This window comes from Bos indicus, chromosome 28, assembly GCF_029378745.1.
Source record: "Bos indicus isolate NIAB-ARS_2022 breed Sahiwal x Tharparkar chromosome 28, NIAB-ARS_B.indTharparkar_mat_pri_1.0, whole genome shotgun sequence".
NCBI lineage: Eukaryota > Metazoa > Chordata > Mammalia > Artiodactyla > Bovidae > Bos > Bos indicus.
The window spans coordinates 15,617,531-15,640,365 of record NC_091787.1 but is presented as its reverse complement, the minus strand read 5'-3'; the positions used below and the strand labels follow the sequence as shown (position 1 = coordinate 15,640,365).

Here is a 22,835-nt window from a genome sequence, read left to right as displayed (position 1 = left end):
ATCAGCAAAGTCCATTATTTTTTTGTTCACTTTTTAAAAAGGTAATAAGGAAACATTTAGCATATTTTAAGTTTCACAAATAAGAAAGGAACAGTGTCGCTTTCTAGCTCCTAGTACAGTGGTTCTGAGTGAAGAATATAAGACTGCCTCTCTGCCTTACTTGTCCAGCGGGTAATACAAGCCAGCTGATGTCACAAGCAGTCCACATACAATTCTGGTGCTGCTTATTTTTAATGGCTGCAATGACTAATTCTAGTGAGTTGCACAGATCATCTGTTGTCCTTGTGACTTAGCAGCTAATTGAGTGGCTAGTGGCTTGTGTTCAGGTCTGCATCTTTGATTGGTGGATTTTTTTTTTTTTAAGTTGGAATAAGATATTTCCTCAGTTCATGGGTAATTTGGGCATAGTGGGTTTAGTTAGAATTCCATTCATGCTGGCGGCTGCCCTGGCAGGCTCTGTTGCAGGAGCTCTTCAGAGAACAACCATGTTGCACGAGCCTTCATTTGCATTAAGGAGAGGAAACTTGGGGCCTCCCGGGTAAAGAACCTGCCTGCCAATACGGGAGACGCAGGTTCGACCCCTGGGTGGGGAAGATCCCTTGGAGAAGGGAATGGCAAACCACTCCAGTATTCTTGCCTGGAGAGTCCCATGAACACAGAAACCTGGTGGGCCATAGCGTCGCAGAGTCGGACACGACTGAAGCTACTTAGCGCACACGCGTGCACAGAGGAAACTTAATGACCCCTGTGCATGTTTGAAGTTTGATTTCACAGACTCATCTCAAATTATGGAAGTCTTAAACTTTCTAAATTATAAGACTAATCCATTGCGCTTTCCAGAAAATGTGGAAAACCTAAACATGGAAATAGAAACATGAAAAACATCACCTCGACGATAGTCCCCCCCAACAGCTGCTGTTCATATTCATCATCATCTTCCTTACCTTTGTCTTCTTTTTCCTCCAACAATAATGTTGTGAACAATGCACACTGTTGTCTAACACTAGTAATAACACTAATAATAATGTGTCTAACAATAGTAGAGAAAATTAGAAATACCAAGGGATAGTGTTGTTAACAATATATAGTGTTGTCTAACACTAGCAATAACACTAATAAGTGTCATCTAACAATAGTAAAGAAAATTAGAGATACCAAGGGAACATTTCATGCAAAGATGGGAACAATAAAGGACAGAAATGGTATGGACCTAACAGAAGCAGAAGATATTAAGAAGAGGTGGAAAGAATACACAGAAGAACTGTACAAAAAAGATCTTTATGACCCAGATAACCATGATGGTGTGATCACTCACCTAGAGCCAGACATCCTGGAATGTGAAGTCAAGTGGGCCTTAGGAAGCATCACTATGAACAAAGCTAGTGGAGCTGATGGAATTCCAGCGGAGCTCTTTCAAATCCTGGAAGGTGATGCTGTTAAAGTGCTGCTTTCAACATGCCAGCAAATTTGGAAAGCTCAGCAGTGGCCACAGGACTGGAAAAGGTCAGTTTTCATTTCAATTCCAAAGAAAGGCAATGCCAAAGAATGCTCAAACTACCACATAGTTGCACTCATCTCATGCACTAGCACAATAATGCTCAAAATTCTCCAAGTGAGGCTTCAACAGTATGTGAACCATGAACTTCCAGATGTTCAAGCTGGTTTTAGAAAAGGCAGAGGAACCAGAGATCAAATGGTCAACATCCATTGGATCATTAAAACAGCAAGAGTGTTCCAGAAAAACATCTGCTTCTGCTTTATTGACTACACCAAAGGCTTTGACTGTGTGGATCACAGCAAACTGGAAAGTTCTTAAAGAGATGGGAATACCAGACCACCTGATCTGCCTCCTGAGAAATCTGTATGCAGGTCAAGAAGCAACAGTTAGAACTGGACATGGAATAACAGACTGGTTCCAAATTGGGAAAGGAGTACGTCAAAGCTATATATTGTCACCCTGCTTATTTAACTTCTGTGCAGAGTACATCAAGCGAAATGCTGGACTGGATGAAGCACAAGCTGGAATCAAGATTGCCGGGAGAAATATCAATAACCTTGGATATGCAGATGACACCACCCTTATGGCAGAAAGCGAAGAGGAACTGAAGAGCCTCTTGATGAAAGTGAAAGAGGAGAGTGAAAAAGTTGGCTTAAAAGTCAACATTCAAGATCATGGCATCCGGTCCCATCACTTCATGGCAAATAGATGGGAAAACAATGGAAACAGTAAGAGACTTTATTTATGGGGCTCCAAAATCATTGCAGATAGTGACTGCAGCCATGAAATTAAAAGATGCTTGCTCCTTGGAAGAAAAGCTATGACCAACCTAGACAGCATATTAAAAAGCAGAGACATTACTTTGTTAACAAAGGTCCATCTAGTCAAAGCTATGGTTTTTCCAGTAGCCACATATGGATGTGAGAGTTGAACTATAAAGAAAGCGAAGCTCCAAAGTATTGATGCTTTTGAACTATGGTGTTGGAGAAGATCCTTGAGAGTCCCTTGGACTGCAAGGAGATCAATCCAGTCAATCGTAAAGGAAGTCAGTCCTGAATATTCATTGAAAAGACTGATGCTGAAGCTGAAACTTTGGCCACTTGATGGAAAGAACTGACTGATTGGAAAAGACCTGATGCTGGGAATGATTGAAGGCAGGAGGAGAAGGGGACAACAGAGGATGAGATGGTTGGATGGCATCACCAACTCAATGAACATGAATTTGAGCAAGCTCCGGGAGTTGGTGATGGACATGGAGGCCTGGCATGCTGTAGTCCATGGCATGACAAAGAGTCCGACGTGACTGAGCAACTGAACTGAATAATAGTGTATTATAATTTGCTGCCCTGCTTTTAATTTTGTAAAGTAAAATATTACAACCTGTGTCTTCACATTTTAGACAAGGTACACAGCCAGACATAGTCACAGTAGACCCTGAAGTCAACTTGATGGGGATTTGTAGCAAATCTTTGAAGATGGGGGGGTCACCTGAAGGTCAAGTACAGACATCCTGTGCTGTTTTTGCTTAGTCATTCAGTCATGTCTGAATCTTGTGACCCTATGGACTGTAGCCTGCCAGGCTCTTCTGTCCATGGGATTCTCCAGGTAAGTATACTAGAATAGATTGCCATGCCCTCCTCCAGGGGATCTTCCCCACCCAGGGATTGAACCCAGGTCTCCCACATTGCAGGCGGATTCTTTACTGTCTGAGCCACCAGGAAAGCCCTACCTACTGCTTATCAGGGAGAGGTGGAGAAAAGCCTCAGAGCATACTGGAATATAAGTGAGAGTTTGTGGCTTGGTAGTAAACAAACCAGGGGCAGTGGTAGGTGGTACTCAAGGAGCTTCAGCAGGCTCTCTTTTCAGCTGATGTGTAATTGAGGAGCTGTCAGAGTGTGATGAAGCCAGCTGAGGGGCCTCCCCTCCACACCTGTGAGAGCAGACGTTGAGCTGTGTCAGGGACACAGATTAAGTCCCTCTGCAGGATATGAAATGAAAGAAGTCCTTCCTTAGGCCTTGTTTCAATTAAGTACCAAGACTGTGTTCCATCTTGTCAGGTATTATTTTGAAGCACCCAGATAACATTTGCCTTGTGCATCAGTTTGAACAGATGATGGCAGGGACAAAATTAAAAATGAGTTTTCTTTATAAAGAAAGAGGCACCTCACCATGATCCAAGCATGTATGTCCCTGGTCACGCACTGGTGGAAAAGCCGTTGCCTGTGAACTTGTAGGGCATGGGTGTGCTACGTACTGTAAGGGCAATAGAATCCAGAGATACTGTACTGAGACTTTCTAGTTGCTTGGAATTAGAATGGATGAAGTCAGTTCTTTATAACTTTAAACTTTTTATTTTGATTGGGGTATAGCCCATTAATACTGTTGTGGTACTTGGGAGTCACCCATGTAGATACATGTGTCCATTCTCCCCCAAGCCCTCCTCCCATCCAGGATGGCACATGACATTGAGCAGAGTTCCATTGCTGTACAATGGGTCTTTGTTGGTTATCCATCTTCAATATAGCAGTGTGTGCATGACCTTCCCAAAGTCCCTAACTGTTCCTTCCCTCCGGCAACCATAAGTTCATTTCACGAAGTCCATTAAAAAAAAAAAAAAGTACAAGAATTTGGTGGGCAACTTAGAAAAAGTATTCTCCTTAGCTAAACATGTGTGGCAAATGGCTAAATCCTGTATCTATGTGTTACCCACCAATTCCTAATTTATCCCTCCCCCAACCTTCCCTCTTTAGTAATGATGTTTACTCTGTCTGTGAGTCTGTTTTTGTAAATAAGTTGATTTGTATCCTTTTTGAATTCTGCATGATACATGATATTTGTCTCTCAAAGAGGCTTATTTTAGATGATGAGCTGAAGGTAGCCCCTGATGTGACAGTGTATTTGCAGCGTGCACTGTGGTATGTGTTCTTTCCCGAGGATTTCTCCATTGTGTTCTTGATGTAGCAAAAACACCCTGTATACCCAAGACTTTGAAACCTGCTTGCTTTCCACTGATGGTGATTATTTGGTAAAAGAGTCCCCTAGAATTATGAACCCACTGTGCAAATTTGTATAATATTGCACTGATGTCAAAGTGATGGAAACTTAAGCCTGGAAACCATATAAATATGACTAATTATATGTGTATCTGTTTCATAAAAGACCTTGATTTTTCATTATCACTGAACAAAAGCAAAATTTATTGAGCTGGTAAACTATGAAAGTGTCACTTTTCATATATTAAATATTAATAAGGTATTATTATCGTCCTAAAATTCTACCCATTTCAAAGAACAAATCTAGTTTTTATACAGATGCACAAGCTGTGGTAAAGAAGGTTAGTAACTCAAGGCTGTCTGGAAGATTCTCAGTCTTCCAGATAACTAGCTGAGCCTTCAATATAATTTCTCCTCTTAGAGTGTATGACGGAAAAGGCAATGGCACCCCACTCCAGTACTCTTGCCTGGAAAATCCCATGGATGGAGGAGCCTGGTGGGCTGCAGTCCATGGGATCACTAAGAGTCGGACATGACTGAGCGACTTCACTTTCCCTTTTCACTTTCCTGCATTAGAGAAGGAAATGGCAACCCACTCCAGTGTTCTTGCCTGGAGAATCCCAGGGACGGGGGAGCCTGGTGGGCTGCCGTCTATGGGGTTGCATAGAGTCAGACACGACTGAAGCGACTTCGCAGCAGTAGCAGCAGCAGGAGCAGCAACAGAGTGTATGAATTCATTCTGTGTTTTATGTATGTGAATTAATATCCTAAATTAGGAAATTGTTAATTTGTAATATTGTCTTCCCATTTTTTTGTTATAAGCATAGTAAATGTTCATTAAAAAATTGTGTGGGGCGGACTTCCCTGGGTCCAGTGGTTAAGAATCTACCTGCCAATACAGGGGATGTGGATTCGATCCCTGGGTGGGGAACTAAGGAATGTGCCATAAGGCAGCCATGCCTGTGAGCTGCAACTAGGAAGCCCAAAACAGCCAAAACACATAAATATTTTTAAAAATTGTGTGGGAGCAGGAAAAGATGTGATGATAAATTACCACCAATATTATTAATACTTTAACCCAAGGGCTAACCCTATTTATCTTGCTATTCTTTGTGATTTTTTTGTGTCTTTTTATCAGTATATATATTTTTTCTGTTCTTTTTTTTTTTTTTTTGGCCACACTACACAGCATGTAGGATCACAGTTCCCTGACCAGGGACCATACCTGGGCCCTCAGCAACACAGTGGAGTCCTAACCACCAGACCGCAAGGGAAGTCCCTTCTCTGTGTATTTCTGGTGTACACAGAACAGGCAGTTGTCATGGGCTGCCTTCCAAAATTGGGTTTTTAAGTCAAATGTTTGGAGTTCAAAATATATTTTCACATAGGAATGATGGTAATTTGGTGGTCAGACTAAAACTTTTCAAAGTAGATTGAGATGATCCACTAATACCTTTCAAAATTCTGTAGTTGAGCACATGGTCATGCTGCAATTCTCATCAGGCTTTTTTGCCAAGTATTCCTTCCCTGACCTCTGCGAGCATCCTGGTTCTCTCTAAGTGGGAAAATGCTCTCCTGAGAGAGAAGTGTGGTAATGTTGGAGCTGTCTTTTGGCTGCCCCCTGCTTTTTCTGCTTTTTGGGTGGTGAGTGTCAGTCCACTGAGAAGGGCTGTGAATTCAAATGAGCCAGCTCTACTTTTATACACTAAGTTTATCCATTAAAGAAGTTATTTATTTGGGAAGCATAATAACTCTTGGTGCAATGTTAATTAACTTGCAATGGGAGGAAGAGCTACTGAAGACGAGTAAGGAGTTCAGCTGACAGTCCATTGACCTGACTTAATTACAAAGCCACCCTCCAAATGAATATTCTACAAATCGGCTGTATCCACTGGTGCTGTGTGCTCATAGACAGTGTAGTCAGTAGGGGCTTGGGTTTGCCTGAGAATTTGATGTTTGGTAATGGAAGAGTGGGTACCTGTGACATGAACACTGAATTTAAAAGGAGACAGGGAGGACTGTTACAGATGGAGATCAGCATTGCAAAAGCAGTGAATGCAGCACTGAGCTGATGTTTCCATTCCAGCAAGAATTTCTGACTCAGTACCCTGTCAGTTTAACACACACTGTCAGATTTGAGGGTTGTTTGATATCACGGCAATGCAAGCACTGAAAATCTACTTAGGTCTGAAACAGCAGTACTGGTTTGTACTCTTTGGCTATAAATAAATAGGCTGTGGGATTAGATGGACAGGAGATGGAAGGGCAGCGCTGATAACTTCGGGAGGTTCTGAAGTTCTTCAGGTGGCAACCAGCTATCAGTCTACTGCCCACGTGAACCCAGGCCTCCAGAGGGTGAAACTTGGTTTCTACTAACAGGCTCCCAGGCGGCACTAGTGGTAAGGAACCTGCCTGCCAGTGCAGGAGACATGAGAGGCGTGGGTTCAGTCTCGGTCGGGAAGATCCCCTGCAGGAGGACGCAGCAACCCACTCCGGTATTCTTGCCTGGAGAATCCCGTGGACAGAGGGGCCTGGCAGGCTGCAGTCCATAGGTTCGCAAAGAGTGGGACACAACTAAAGTGACTTAACAGACACACACACACTCTCTCACACATAGCTGTACTAACTGGTACCAAAAAGGAGCTGAGATTCATGTTCAACTTCTGTTTTTCCTGCTTTCTTATCTGCTCCTGCATACTCTTGGACTCACTAAGGTACCCCCTGCTCCACTACTTCCAAGAATTACTGGATAATTTACCCCAAATCCTATTTGCCCCTCCAGATGCTCTGAACTTGCTGGTTAGAGGGGACCCAGCTTCTCTGGTCACCATGGTGACTGATCCCCATTCCTTTCCCTGAATCAGTGGTTCCTCAGCTCTCAAATGAAAGAGTGGATTTAGATGATTTCTTTTGCTGCTTTTGTTTCTAAAAATCTCAACGGAACTAGCGCAGACTGAGACAAGTGCCATCTTGAGATTGACAGAGAATGATAGAATGGGTGGCCCTGGAAGGGACCTCAGATGTCATTGAGGCCAGCCTTCTCATTTCATAGATGAGGGCAGGTGCGTGCGTGCATCCTAAGTCACTTCAGTCATGTCCAACTCTCTGATCTTATAGACCATAGCCCGCCAGGCTCCTCTCTCCATGGGATTCTCCAGGCAAGAATACGTGGAGTGGGTTGCCATGCTCTCCTCCAGGGGATCTTCCCCACCCAGGGATCAAACCTGCATCTCTTAACGTCTCCTGCATTGGCAAGTGGGTTCTTTACCACTAGCGCCACCTAGGAAGCCTGAGGGCAGGTTCAGTTCAGTTCAGTTCAGTCGCTCAGTCGTGTCTGACTCTTTGCGACACCCTCAAAACCACATGCCGAGTCAGTCATATGTGGGTAAAGACAGCTTTGTCTTGATTTTGTTTTTTGGAGTTATAGATTTGCATGGTGCATAATTACTCTAAAAATAAGCCGTTGGGCATTAGTTTTTCTACTAGGCGTCTATACTACAAAACGATGCCTTGCTTGAATTTTTTTCTCACCTACCAAGTACCCCTTGTCATGTTTTAGTTAAACATGGCAATAGGGTCCTTAAAGGGTAAATGACTTGGCATTTTGTTTCTTTAAATAAACGACTGTGAATTGTATCAGTACTTCAAACCTTGGCCCAAAATGTGGTCAGGGGGTCACAAAGATTCATAGGAGTTCTGTGAGGTGTTCCTGGGTTTTTCCTCCTTGTGGGGAAAAGGAGCTGTTTAATATCTTGAGGAGCTTTTGTGCATTAGCCAGCTCCCAGCTTCACTGCACAGGATGCTTCCAGCTTAGGCTGATTCCTCTCCCTTTGCCCATGCAAAGAAAATACAGTGAAGCTGTATTTTCTGTTGACTGTGTGATCTTGGCTCATTGACTGGTGGAGTAAGGTATGTCTGCTTTGGTTGCTGTAAAAGGCTGCATTTTGTCCATGGAATGGGTCTCACTTTATGTCTACATAGGCTCAGTGAGGAGCTTGCCTCTCACCTGCTAAAGAAGTGTGAAGTCTGCTATTAATACCTGGACAGCTGTGTGTAGCTGTGCAATCAAAAATAATCTGTTAAGTCAGTAGTTGAAAAGATAAATTCCAGTTAGTTGAAGAGACAGCATGGGGGCGGTAATATAACATTGCCCCCTTTTTAAAAAATGATTTCTGTTAAAATTACTTAATATCCCAAGCAGATAGACAAGTATACAAAAGTGATACCACACATTTCCTTCTTCTTGATGCTGTGAACTCTGTTGATCATGGCACTTTCTGTCCCCATCACCAGCCCTCTTTTTCTTCATATCTCTCTCACTCTCTACTAAAACATATAAATGGTTTCTTTTAATGTCTTCACCACTACTAAAATATATTGGGCTGGCCAATAAGTTCATTTGGGTTTCTCACAAGCTGTAATGGAAAAACCTGAATGAACTTTTTGGCCAACCAAAAGAGTCCCCAGAGGGCAGACCTTTCTGATTCCTCAGTTCAATTCAGTTCAGTCGCTCAGTCGTGTCCGACTCTTCGAAACCCCATGAATCACAGCACACCAGGCCTCCCTGTCCATCACCAACCAGTTCTCTACTAAGTCGCTTCAGTCGTGTCCAACTCTGTGCTACTCCATAGATGGGAGCCCACCAGATTTCCCCGTCCCTGGGATTCTCCAGGCAAGAACACTGGAGCAGGTTGCCATTTCCTTCTCCAATGCATGAAAGTGAAAAGTGAAAGTGAGGTCGCTCAGTCGTGTCTGACTCTTGGCGACCCCATGGACTGCAGCCCACCAGGCTCCTCCGTCCATTGGATTTTCCAGGCAAGAGTACTGGAGTGGGGTGCCATCGCGTTCTCCGCTACATCCCTATTAACCTGTGTCTGCTGTTGGTCTCAGTGTTTGCATGTTGCTCTGTGTTGGCTCAGACAGTAAAGAATCTGCCTGCAATGCGGGAGACCCGGGTTCGATCCCTGGGTTGGGAAGATCCCCTGGAGAAGGGAATGGCAACACACTCCAATATTCTTGCTTGGAGAGTCCCATGGACAGAGGAGCCTGGAGGACTATAGTCCATGGGGTCGCGAAGAGTCAGGACTGAGCGACTTAACACTTTCACTTTCTATGTTAATAGATTAAATTAATTGCTTCCCCAAATTGCTTCTTTTTATGAAGTAGAATGCAGTGTAGGGTTCCCTCTACAACCGTTTGCCTTCCCCTAAATCACATTTTCCTTCTTCCCCACCTCCCCAGAAGTAACCAGTATTGTGAATGTGGTGTTTATCCTTTTCACACATGTTTTTATATCTTAGGACACATTTCTATGTACCCATTAACCACTTGGTAGAATTGTCTTCAGTGCTGGAGTTATTTCTGTAAATGGAAGTATAACCTTTCTGGTTTAATGTTGAAATGCATGCAGGACTAGGGAGACAAATCCGCTTATGTCCTGAGACAACTGGCAAGCAAAGCTCCTCAAACTCTCTTTAAGGAAGACTTTCCATGTGTCTTGAGTAACTGCTGAAGCAACCACTGTGATTGACCTACCAGAGAGCAATTAAGTGTTAACATCAAAGAATGAACGTATCTCAGTTTTCTCAATTAAAGTTTAAGAACTAAATGCACTTAATGTGTCTGTGCCAGAAAATTGACTGTTTCTTTGCAGTTTTCTCCATGGAAAGGGATCCTAGTGTTCCAATCAAAAAATCTAATTAACAAAGTTTAAGTGGCCTACAATTCTCAGTAAAACTTCTTTCTTTTTCTCCAGTTGAGACGGGAGAAGATTGACCTTGAAAATACTTTGGAACAAGAACAAGAAGCACTAGTGAACCGTCTCTGGAAGAGGATGGATAAACTTGAAGCTGAAAAGCGGTGTGTTGAGTCTTGCTGTTCTGTGTAGTGTCTGTAAATGTGTGTGTGTTGGATGTGGGGTCAGGGGACCGTGCTGAATGTGACCAAGGAGTAACAACAGGACATTTTAATGCCTTAGTGGACACACGCTGTTTTAATTCGACAAATGGGGAAAATGTTGATAGCCTGTCCTCCTAAAGTAGGGGAAACCACTAGACCATTCAGGTATGACCTAAATAAAATCCCTTACAATTATACAGTTGCTGCTGCTAAGTCGATTCAGTCCTGTCTGACTCTCTGCAACCCCACAGACAGCAGCCCACCAGGCTCCGCCGTCCCCGGGATTCTCCAGGCAAGAACACTGGAGTGGGTTGCCATTGCCTTCTCCACTGTGTGAAAGTGAAAAGTGAAAGTGAAGTCGCTCAGCCGCGTCCAACTTGTAGCAACCCCATTCTTCAGGCAAGAGCACTGGAGTGGCTTGCCATTGCATTCTCCGACAGTTATACAGTAGAAGTGACAAATAGATTCAGGGGATTAGATCTGACAGACAGAGTGCCTGAAGAACTATAGACGGAGGTTTACGACATTGTACAGGAGGCAGTGATCAAGATCGTCCCCAAGAAAAAGGAATGCAAAAGGGCAAAACGGTTGTCTGAGGAGGCCTAAAAATAGCTGAGACAAGAAGAGAAGTGAAAGGCAAAGGAGAAGAGGAAAGATATACACATCTGAATGCAGATTTCCAAAAAATAGCAAGGAGAGATAAGAAAGCCTTCCTCAGTGATCAGTGCAAAGAATAGAGGGAAACAATAGAATGGGAAAGACTAGAGACCTCTTCAAGAAAATTAGAGATACCAAGGGAACATTTCATGCAAAGATGGGTACAATAAAGAACACAAATGGTATGGACCTAACAGAAGCAGAAGATATTAAGAAGAGGTGGCAAGCATACACAGAAGAACTGTACAAAAAGATCTTCATGACCCAGATAACCATGATGGTGTGATCACTCATTTGAGCCAGACATCCTGGAGTGTGAAGTCAAGTAGGCCTTAGGAAGCATCACTATGAACAAAGCTAGTGGAGGTGATGGAATTCCAGCTGAGCTCTTTCAAATCCTAAAAGATGATACTGTTAAAGTGCTGTACTTATTACGCCAGCAAATTTGGGAAACTCAGCAGTGACCACAGGACTGGAAAATGTCAGTTTTCATTCCAATCCCAAAGAAAGGCAATGCCAAAGAATGCTCAAACTACCGCACAGTTGCATTCATCTCACACGCTAGCAAAGTAATGCTCAAAATTCTCCAAGTGAGGCTTCAACAGTACGTGAACCATGAATTTCCAGATGTTCAAGCTGGATTTGGAAAAGGCAGAGGAACCAGAGATCAAATTAGAAAGCAAGAGAGTTCCAGAAAAACATCTGCTTTATTGACTATGCCAAAGCCTTTGACTGTGTGGATCACAGCAAACTGTGGAAAATTCTTAAAGAGATGGAAATAGCAGACCACCTGATCTGCCTCCTGAGAAATCTGTATGCAGGTCAAGAGGCAGCAGTTAGAACTGGACGTGGGACAACAGACTGGTTCCAAATCGGGAAAGGAATATGTCAAGGCTGTATTTTGTCACCCTGCTTATTTAACTTCTGGGCAGAGTCCATCATGCGAAATGCCAGGCTGAAAGAAGCACAAGCTGGAGTCAAGATTGCTGGGAGAAATATCAATAACCTCAGATATGCAGATGACACTACACTTATGGCAGAAAGTGAAGAAGAACTAAAGAGCCTCTTGTTGAAACAGGACAGTGGAAAAGGTGGCTTAAAAGTCAACATTCAAAAAACTAAGATCATGGCATCCCGTCCCATCACTTCATGGCAAATAGATGGGAAAACAATGGAAACAGTGAGAGGCTTTATTTTTGGGGGCTCCAAAATCACTGCAGATGGTGACTGCAGCCATGAAATTAAAAGACACTTACTCCTTGGAATTGGAAGAAAAGCTATGACCAACCTAGACAGCATATTAAAAAGCAGAGACATTACTTTGCCAACAAAGGTCCGTCTAGTCAAAGCTATGGTTTTTCCAGTAGTCATGTATGGATGTGAGACTTGGACTGTGAAGAAAGCTGAGCACCAAAGAATTGATGCTTTTGAACTGTGGTGTTGGAGAAGGCTCTCAATTGAGAGTCCCTTGGACTGCAAGGAGATCAAACCAGTCAATCATAAAGGAAGTCAGTCCTGAATATTCACTGAAAGGACTGATGCTGAAGCTGAAACTCCAATACTTTGGCCACCTTATGGGAAGAACTGACTGATTGGAAAAGACCCTGATGCTGGGAAAGATTGAAGGTTGGAGGAGAAGGCAGTGAGATGGTTGGATGGCATCACTGACTCGATGGACATGAGTTTGAGCAAGCTCTGGGAGTGGTGATGAACAGGGAAGCCTGGCGTGCCGCAAAAGAGTCCGAGCAGCTAAACTGAACTATCCTTCTGTTGGTCCATCTTTATACTCCCCTCTTACTGTCCTGGTAGAATTTCTTATTGAACTTGCTTCCCCCATTATTTTCTGAAGTGCTTAGGATGTGTGCTGTGTACCATGACTGATCACATATCTCTAGAGCGTACTTCATTAGGAAGGCTGAGATTTTAATAGCGAAATCATCATCTTTGTGTTTTAAGACTTACTAAAGTCTATAAAACTTTGTTTTTTATAGACTTACTTGTACATATTTAAGGTTAGTGTTTTTACTGTTAAATATATGTACATGGATATGAAAAACTCAGCAACACGTGTAATCTTGAATCCCTTTGTGCAAGAACTGGGGTGGGAGTGCTTCCCTGGTGGTCCCGTGGTTAAGACTGAGCTCTCAATGCAAGGGGCATGGGTTCAATCCCTGTTTGGGGAACCAAGATCCTACATGTTGTGCCACACAGTCCCCCACAAAAAAAGATCTGGTGGGGCCCTTAGATTTAAGCACTGTGTGCTTTGGGGTGGGTGGAACAGGGCTAATGGCAGGGAAGTTCTGTAGATGGGATGTGTGTTTGGGTGTAGAAAGGAAACTTCTTGAAAATATTCATTCACCTACTTCACCAGGAACTTTAGTTTACTGACCAGAAATATTTGCCATAAATATTTGGTTCGGATGATTAACCATAGATTGAGTTCATCTCAAGATCTGCAAAACAGATTCAGGTGTGGGTTGTGCGTTAGTTGCTCAGATGTGTCTGACTCTGCGGCCCGTGGACTGTAGCCCGTCAGGCTCCTTTGTTCATCCAGTTCTCTAGCCAAGAATACTGGAGTGAGTTGCCATGGCCTTCTCCAGGGAATCTTCCACAGGCTTTAAAAAAAGTGAAGATCCAAGGTGTACCTATATGGAATTATTGAAGCAGTAGTTGAATCAGTTTTGTTTTGCCTTATTATAGTAGTACTAATTGAATCATGGAAAGTTATTTCATCTAATAGATGGAGAGACCATTACAATATTTAACCACCTAGTTTTCTCAGCAAGGGATAAACTCAAAGGTAAAAACCAAACTAAACCAAAAACTTCCCAGCAGTTTATAAAAAGGAGGCAGAGAGGTCTGCTGCCAGTCAATCTTTCTTTGAAGAAAGCAGTAGAAGGTTTTATATATATATAAATACCAGATTATTGCATGGAACTTTATGAAATTGTCATTTTGTCAAATATTAGAGCTTTATGTACTTCAGACTAAAAATATTTGATAGAGAAGGTGGTACCACCCACTTATTAACCCAGTACATTTTTGGTTTTGTTTTGTCTTTAACTGTTTTTCCTTTTGCTGTGGCCAGAAGCAAAGGGCCTTCCATCCAGTTGGCCTTGCCCTTGTTTTTTCTTTTTGAAAATATTTATTTTTTAATTTGACTGTGCCAAGTCTTAGTTGCAGCAAGCAGGGTCTTTAGTTGTGTGTGGGATCTACTTCCCTGACCAGGGATCGAACCTGGGCCCCCTGCATTGAGAGTACAGAGTGTTAGACACTGGACCAGGGAAATCTTAGGGTTGGTTTTTCAGGAGGGAAGTTGAGAAGTGTATCTGTCTATTTGACACAACCCTCCAAAAAGATTCATGATCTATAGTTCTTAAGTTTCAACTAAAAGCACTGAGAGGAAATTCCTCCAGGGTCTCCATTCCCTCAAGCCCAACATGTGTACCATTTAGTCAGCAAATCATCCTGACTGCCCAGGGTATGCCCGGCATGATAATCAGAAGCCAGTGTTAGAGATTTTTTATGTAAGGCTTAATTACCAGCGGCCATTTAACAGGAAGAAAGGGAAGGTGGATTCTTCAGCTCTGTCCTTTGACTTGACTGTCAAGTAAGGGCGATTAAAAATACTGGAAGATGGGCAGAGGAGTTAATTTAGTGAATTTTGGTGATTAATATGAGCATGCTATTAAAACAAACCTCCCAGCTAGAATGTGTTGTTTTGTCTTTATTTTTCAATTACTAAGAATTTATGTATTTTATTTTATTTTATTTATGTATTTTAAAAATAGATGATGGTGAGCATCAGATCAGTGTTTTATGTTTTAAAGACAAACTGTTTTTCATTGTTGGATTTTTCTTTTCAATGAAGAATCCTGCAGGAGAAATTGGATCAGCCGGTGTCTGCTCCCCCATCGCCTAGAGACATCTCCATGGAGATCGACTCTCCCGAAAACATGATGCGACACATCAGGTTTTTAAAGAATGAAGTGGAGAGGCTGAAGAAGCAACTGAGAGCTGCCCAGTTACAGCGTACGTAGGCTTGCTGTCACTGGTCATCTGTCCACAGGAGTAATCCACTCACCAAGGAGAGAGTTTTATAAAATATGTGTATTTCCCATTGAATTTGTATAAATTAAATTCATATTGTGTTTCATTGCCAGTACATAATTATATGTCTGTCATCCTGGAATAGTTGATTTTTAAAAAAATTACAGTGGGGCAGGGCAAATAGTTAAGAATACTAGAAAATCACATAATTTCAGGAGGGTCCAGGATCAGAGGCACTATTTCTTTTCTTTTAATTAATTTTAATTGGAATATAGTTGATTAACAGTGTGTGTTAGTTTCTGTTATACAGCAAGCAGAGTGAGTCAGTTGTCCGTTTACATACATCCACTCTTTCGGGGATTCTTTTCCCATATTGGTCATTACAGAATATTGAATAGAGAGTGTCCTGTGCTATACAGTAGGTCCCCATTCGTTATCTATTTTATATGAGAGGTAGTACTCCTCCCCAGCTCCCTGGTGTTCATCCCTTAGATGGTGCTAACACAAGCGATGCTGGAGGCCTCAGCGCACTCTGGGAGCATTAATGCAGAGAAGAGTATTTATCTTCTTTACTACCAGAATTGGGCCCCAGCTAACAGTTGTTCATGGTACTTGCCGAATCAATGCTTTTGAAGTACATTCTTTTTATTTTTGGAAAGCAAAGGAACTAATTTCTGGATGCATGATCGGTCACTGTGTATTTGCTTGCATTTCTCCTATTTCAGCTTTTAGACTGTATTTGAATAGATAATACAGTACAAAATATGCAGGGAAAAAATAAGTCTCTTTCACCCCTGACCCCCAGCCCCCCAATTTTCACAATTAACACATTTTTAATACAGTCCTCAGATGTGTGTGTAGACTTCTTTTATATAAATAGTAGCACAATGAACATACTTTTTTTTTTTTTTTAAGTTTTCTCTTTTCACTTACTATCTCTTGCAATTTTTCCCCTGCAGATACATACAGAACTGCCTTACTCCCCCTTTTAAAGGCTGTGCAGTATTTGATTGTATGGATATGCTGTAGTTTATTTAACTCATCCCTTATCAACAGACCCCTTTGAGCTGCCATGCACAACCACAGAGAACATCTCTGTACACATATTTCGATACCTGTGTAAGAATACCGTCAGGGTAAACTCCAGGGCATGGATTTGCTGAGTCAGATGAAATGCACATTTAAAATTTCAGCGATTCTTATCTTTATGTTTTCTTCTCTGAAGTGTATTGCAAGCTCTCGTCCAGCGCTGTGTCTGGGAGGGGACATCAAGGTCATCTTGGGAACCTTTAAGAAATAGTGTGTTATGTGTCCTATTGTTAACAAATGAGCACAAACTTAGTCATTTATTTTATTTCCAACAAAAGATCTCACATATTTATTAGTAAGATAGAGTACTAGCTGAGAGACACAACAGGAGAACCAGCCATTCCATCTCTTCTATAAAACACGTGCAGGCTGTTGAGACAGCAGTTGTGTGGTTAAGATGCAAGTGACCTTGACACAGCATAAATGTGTGCCATTCGTGTGTGAGGCTCCTTAGACCCAGCTTCGTTCTTCTCCCATGTCTTCCCTCGGAATTGTACCTGATTTTATTACCACTTTTCATTCAAATCCTTTGGGAAGTGGGACAATTCTGCTTTTGTTTCTCGGCCAGGAGTCGCTTGACCCCGAAAGTCTCATGAGAAGAAAGACATGGCGAGGAACAAATTCAACCACACGTAGGATGGTGAAGAAGAAAAAAGAGACAGACTCACTGATTTAAAACAACACTAATTTATTATGTTTTAGTTTTTGGAGGTCTGGGTTCAAAACAGGTCCACTGGGCTAAAATCAAGGTGTCAGCAGGGCTCGTTTCCTTGTAAGAGGCTCGAAAGGAGAAACTGCTTGCTTGCTTCAGCTTCTAAGGCGTCTGCATTCTTTGGCTCATGACTCCTCCTTTGCATGGGTACCGCTCCCACCTCTGCCACCCTTGTCACATCTTTTCACTCTGACCCTCCTGCCTTCCCCTTAAAGACCCTGGGGCTGCATCAGACCCACCCAGATAATCCAGGATGAGTTCCCATTTCAGGGTCCTTAACCTCACCATGACGACAGGTCTCTCTTCCCACGTCAGGCAGCATGGCCACAGGCTTCAGAGAGTAGGATGTGGACATCTGTAGGAGGCCACCATCCTGTCTAACCCTATACAGGCTTCTGGGCTTACTCTAGGGGTGGAGCCTTGTCATCTGTATTTTTTTTAAATAAAGGCAATTCTGATCATGTACCCAGTTTGAGAATCACCATGGATGTGTATTCCGTGAAAACAAGTCAGAGAGGGTTCTCAAGTATTGGTTGTTTTAGGTTTGGGTGTTTTTTGAGTTTTTGCTGTGTTGCACAGGCAAAGGTCTTTTAGCCCCTTTCTGAAATCTTTCAAGTGCTATTTTTCTTTCCTGTGTATACTTGCCTTGTTGTTCCCCAGACAACATTTTTGGAAGAAATTTGGGAAGGGTATCTTATTTCTTCTACTTCCTTCCTACTGCAATGTTTGGTCCCGGGAGAGACTGTGGATATCAGCAGAGGCATCTGTAAATGCTGTTTGGATTTTGTGAGGACAGGGAAAGCTGACCTGAAGCAGCTGCGTGTGGCTCCTAGCTGCTCACAGTTGTTTAGGTTGGGTTTAGAGGATGAGTTCATGAGACTTTCCTCATACCTGCATCTGTCTCCTTGGGTCGTATAATCTAGTCCCCTTTGAAAGCTCCTAGGGCACTAGGGCCTTTTCCCATTAAGTCAGGCTGAGTCTGAGCTTGAACCTCTCTCCAGATGGCTCTCAACTCTGGATGAACGTTAGAAGCCTCAGGGGAGTTTTTGTAGACCAGTGGAGAGGCTTCATCCTTGTGGATTTTAATTTCAGTGGTTTGGATGGGATCTGGGCAGGAGTATTTTCTTACCATAAACTTGAAAGGGAATGCAGAAGGTACAGGCCTTGGGACTTCCCTGGTGGTCCAGTGTTGAGGATGCTGAGGACATGGGCTCAATCCCTCGTCCAGGAATTAAGATCCCACATACCAGCCAAAAAAAAAAGCCAGGTACAGGCCACCTTAGGATCATATAGGAACCATCTTTTGGGAGACTAGAAATCACCTTCAGTTAACACTATTTTTGACTGAATTTGTGAGGTGGCTGAAGATGGTAGAGGTATAAGCTGTGACTTCAAAGCTTTAGGGAGCTCAGTGTGGGAGAAAGAGGATGACTCCTGAGAGTAACTGAAGTGTTGCTCAGTCATGTCCAACTCTTTGCAACCCCATGGACTGTAGTCCACCAGGCTCCTCTGTCCGTGGGATTTCCCAGGTGAGAATACTGGAATGGGTTGCCATTTCCTTCTTCAAGGGATCTTCCTGACCCAGGGACTGAACCCAGGTCTCCTACATTGCAGGTAGATTCTTTACCATCTGAGCCACCGGGGAAGCCCTGAGAGTAAATCCAGCCCCGTGAAATCAGGTGTGGCGACCTGCCGGTAGAGGGCAGCCAAGGAATGCCACGGTCTCAGCCATCTGTGCCTGGGTCTCTCACACCCAGAGGCTGTGGGCCTGGTGCCTTCTCTGTGCCTCTGGCTTCTGGGTTAATTGCCAAACTGCCAGGCAATCTTTTCAGCCATCGCTCCTGGTGACTGATGTTCTTGTCTACAGCTTATTGTTTAAGGATTCTCCCCTGCTGGTTTCCCCAGATGCTAAAGGATTGCCATTTTTCTTTGAAAGACAGGGTTTCCTCTTAAACAATTATTCTCAAAGCCTCACGAATCCTCAGTTCTCTCCTATTTATAGAAAAGAAAGGCAACTTTCTCTGACAGGTGCCCCTCTAGTTCTAGAAACAATAAATATTCCAAGAGGCTGATAGAGCACTTCCTGTAGAGCAAGTGAAAAATTCTGCATCCCCATATTTGGGATGAAATACCTTTAATCATTTATATTAAAAGTGTACTTTGTAAATATTTTCCCAGCATGCCTTCAATTAAGGAGATTTTTGCATCTGGATTAGACAGCAGGGTTTCTGGTTAGATTGAAAACAGCTGAGAGATTTAGTGTTTAGCGCACATAATAGTGTTTGATAATTTGGGTGTTTTCATTTGAATTTCTAAAATAAGGATTTTCAAAAACTTGGATGTATTCTGTCATGATGGTTTCTTGGAAATCATTGAGTACTTATCAAAAGTCATTATTTGCTAAAAATGCCAGACCTCCATTGAGTTATGTAAAACTGGAACTAATTTGGTAGACTTGGGAGTCAAAATAGGTTCAGTTTATGGGAGAGAAATTGTCAGTGTAGCAGTCACCACCTTGCTTCCTTCTTAAATCTGAACCAGACTGATAATATGGGGTAGTATCCTGTAGGACTATCTGTTAGACGTGGTCACGGCCAGTCTAAACTTGTAAGTACTTTTCAGAAAAGAGAAGTAAATGGAGATTGTACTTTTCCCAAGTTCCTTGGCTGAGACAGGGGAAAATGAAGGAGCCAAGAAGATGGGTAGACACTGAGTTTTGTATGAAGTTTCGTTACTTAGTAGCAACACATTCTGTCTGGGGTAAACCAGGAAAGGAGGGAGGTCTGCCTAGGGTAAACCGGGAAAGGGCTAGAGGGTCATGTTTTACCTTTGGTGGCAAGGATGCCACAGAATCCTGCAGAGTCACTCCGGAGGGCAGACAGCTCAGCAGAAGGGGATTCCAAAGCCCCAGGAAGATGTTGGTTGCACATTTCCGATTCCTCCAAGAGATAATCTGGTAGGTTCAGCCTGAGTCTATAGCGTCCTGCCCTGGGGCCGATTAGTTCTGACTGTACCACATGTGGAGCAGCTCCTGCGGAAGGGGTACTTGTCATAAGCAAGAGCCATCCCCAGAACCTGGCTGCACGTACGTCTTGATTTGCTGTCTGCCTCCAAAACACTGTGCATCAGTGAGGAGACAGTAACACATACACCAAAAATTAGACTGATGGGAAATGTTGATCTAATGTTGGAGATGTTGATCACATAGTGCTTACTACGTCGGTTTCTGGTTTTATAAAAAGATTTATTAACTGTTAGCAGGTTTTCCATGTGCAACCCCGCCCCCACCGCTTGCACTGGGGGTGTGCTAACAAGTGTGATCTCTGGGTGTGCTCCCATAGATGACGTGCCCCACCGTGTCTGGTGTTGACAGGCAGCAGAATTGGTGCCCTGAGGGGAGCCCATGGGCTGAATTTATTTCCCTATCTAAACCCCTTCCCCTTTCCACTCCAGCAAAGTAGTGAGAGCTCTGGTAACCACTCAGGCCAGACATAGCTCCAGCATGTCTTTCTCGACATAGAGCACTTTAGAAGGCGAGGAAGCGGGATTGATGCTGCCTAACCCTTTAGCACTGCTTTTCACATTTTTTTTCCTAAGTGCAGATCATTGGTCAACCTTGGTACTTGGGATAAACTTGAAATCCAGGTGTCTGTGTGTGGGGAGTGAGAACGGCTGTCTTATTCTTGGTCTGTGGCACAGCCTTGTCTTTTTAAGAGTGAACTATGACTGCACGGACCTTGGTTTAATCGAGAACTCTGGCTTTTCAGATTCCGAGAAAATGGCGCAGTACTTGGAGGAGGAACGTCACATGAGAGAGGAGAACCTGAGGCTGCAGAGGAAGCTGCAGAGGGAGATGGAGAGAAGAGAGGCCCTCTGTCGACAGCTCTCTGAGAGCGAGTCCAGCTTAGAGATGGATGATGAAAGGTACGTGTGTGTCCCGCAGACCTCGTGAGAACGACAGCAACAAAAACCAGCCTCCAGCCCCGCTTCACCTCCTGTGAGATGTGGTAGGAGATGGCTGGAATGTTTATTTATTGTCATGATGAATACTGTCACCTCAAAGTGATTGCTGAGAATGGGATAAATGAAGACGATTGACCATCCTCCTTAAACACAGAAAGATAAAGAAAGTGGCCTTTCCCAAATTACTGATAGGAGAGACATGGGGCAGCTCATGTGTAGAGAGGCAGCATCAACGTGTTGTTGAATTCATCTGATCCTATGTCATGTCTCTTTAGAGCATGGGTAATTGTTATTTAGTTGCTAAGTCACGACCGACTCTTTAGCGACCCCATGGACTGTAGCCTGCCAGGATTCTCTGTTTATGGGATTTCCCAGGCAAGGATACTGGAGTGGGTTGCCATTTCCTTCTCCAGGGAACCTTCCTGACCCAGGAATTGAACCCACGTCTCCTTCTTTTGCTACACTGAGCCACTGGGGAAGCCCTTAGAATATGGGTGGGAGCATCTGAGTTCACAGAAAAAATGAGCAGGCCATGCATGGTTCAGCCTGAGAAAGCAGACGTGTCCAGGGGGTGAAAGAATCTGCCAGAGATGGGCGAAAGTTGTTGAAAGCCAGAGGTTTTGCTTTTACACACTTGGAGACTTTTCAGCCTTTTTGCTGAAAACGAAACAAATACATTTATCTGACCAGGCCTCAATATCAAGACCCCTCGTTGTCCCACTGAGAAATGGGTTGGAATAAGAGAGTCATCCTTTGGTCAGCTAGTCAGATTTTCCTTTCCTTCCCTACCCGCCCTCCTGCTCTGTACTTTGAAGAGAGGTGATGGTTAAGACAACCACCATCCGACAGGATGGGGCAGCCAGTCTCCGACCAGGGTCTGCCAATGGCTGTGATGACTCATACTTGCTGTTGACACCAGAGTGTGTTGTTTGAACACATGTGGGCAGTTCTAGCAGATCAGCACTCCATTTCTCTTATTGAACAGACCCAGGGGGCTAACAGGCGTTCTGATTAATTCACTGTGGGCAGTGATAGTATTATCATTTCACAAAAAATGTATGATTTTTTTATAATGAAGATCTACTTTTACCATCTAAAATAGTTTAATAAAAACAGACTTAAATCTGTTTTTAAAACTATCTTCCTTGTTTGAAAAGAATAAAAGTGAGTCTCTTTTTCTCAGAAGTTTATATTCTAAAACTCTCATCCTTAACTCTGAATGTCACTGATCTGTTTCTGACAGTGTCTCATTCTTCCTGAAATTCTTATCCTCTTAAAACCATTTTGACTAAAAACATCAGCTAGAATATTAATTAACTTACTACTTTAGCAATACCTGAAGACATGGAGCAGAGGATGTGTTAATATACACAGCACCCTATGCTTGATTGTTTTTTTAATTGGGATATAGTTGCTTTATACTGTTGTTAGTTTCTACTGTACAGCTAAGTGAATCAGCTGTTTGTATACACATATCTCCTCTTTTGAATTTTGAATATGACACATTCTGAGGGACAAGTTCTGACTACAGTGACAACACTAAGGCTACTTCAGGCTTCTGGACAAAAATCGTTTTTTCCCCAGAATTGGTATTTACTGCAGAAGCTTTGCCTTGCTTTCTTGCTTTCTTTTTTTTGACTTGTCCAGTGTGCATGGTAGCATCAGAAACAAGGTTTGACTCCCAGCCCCGCTCTCCCACTTTTTCTTTAATGTTGGAGTATAGTTGATTTACAGCATTGCGTTTGTTTCGGGCATACAGCACGGTGATTCAGTTATACAAATCCAGATACCTGGGCTTCCCTGGTGCCTCAGATGTAAAGGATCTGCCTGCAATGCAGGAGACCAGGGTTCAGTCCCTGGATTAGGAAGGTTTCCTTGGAGAAGGGAATGGCTATTCACTCCAGTCCTCTTGCCTGGAGAATTTCATGGACAGCAGAGCCTGGTGGGCTACAGTCCATGGGATTGCAGAGAGTCA

General features: G+C 43.1%; 1 protein-coding gene across 1 annotated transcript in view; it reads left to right on the top strand.

The window, feature by feature from the left end:
- CCDC6 (coiled-coil domain containing 6) overlaps window positions 1-22,835 on the top strand; it is a 112,432-nt gene that overhangs the window by 73,350 nt on the left and 16,247 nt on the right. Inside the window, exons 4-6 of the mRNA XM_070781841.1 lie at window positions 10,247-10,350; window positions 14,918-15,078; window positions 20,665-20,821. Of these exons, the coding sequence (XP_070637942.1) occupies window positions 10,247-10,350; window positions 14,918-15,078; window positions 20,665-20,821 (422 nt within the window). The remainder of the gene's footprint in view (window positions 1-10,246; window positions 10,351-14,917; window positions 15,079-20,664; window positions 20,822-22,835) is intronic.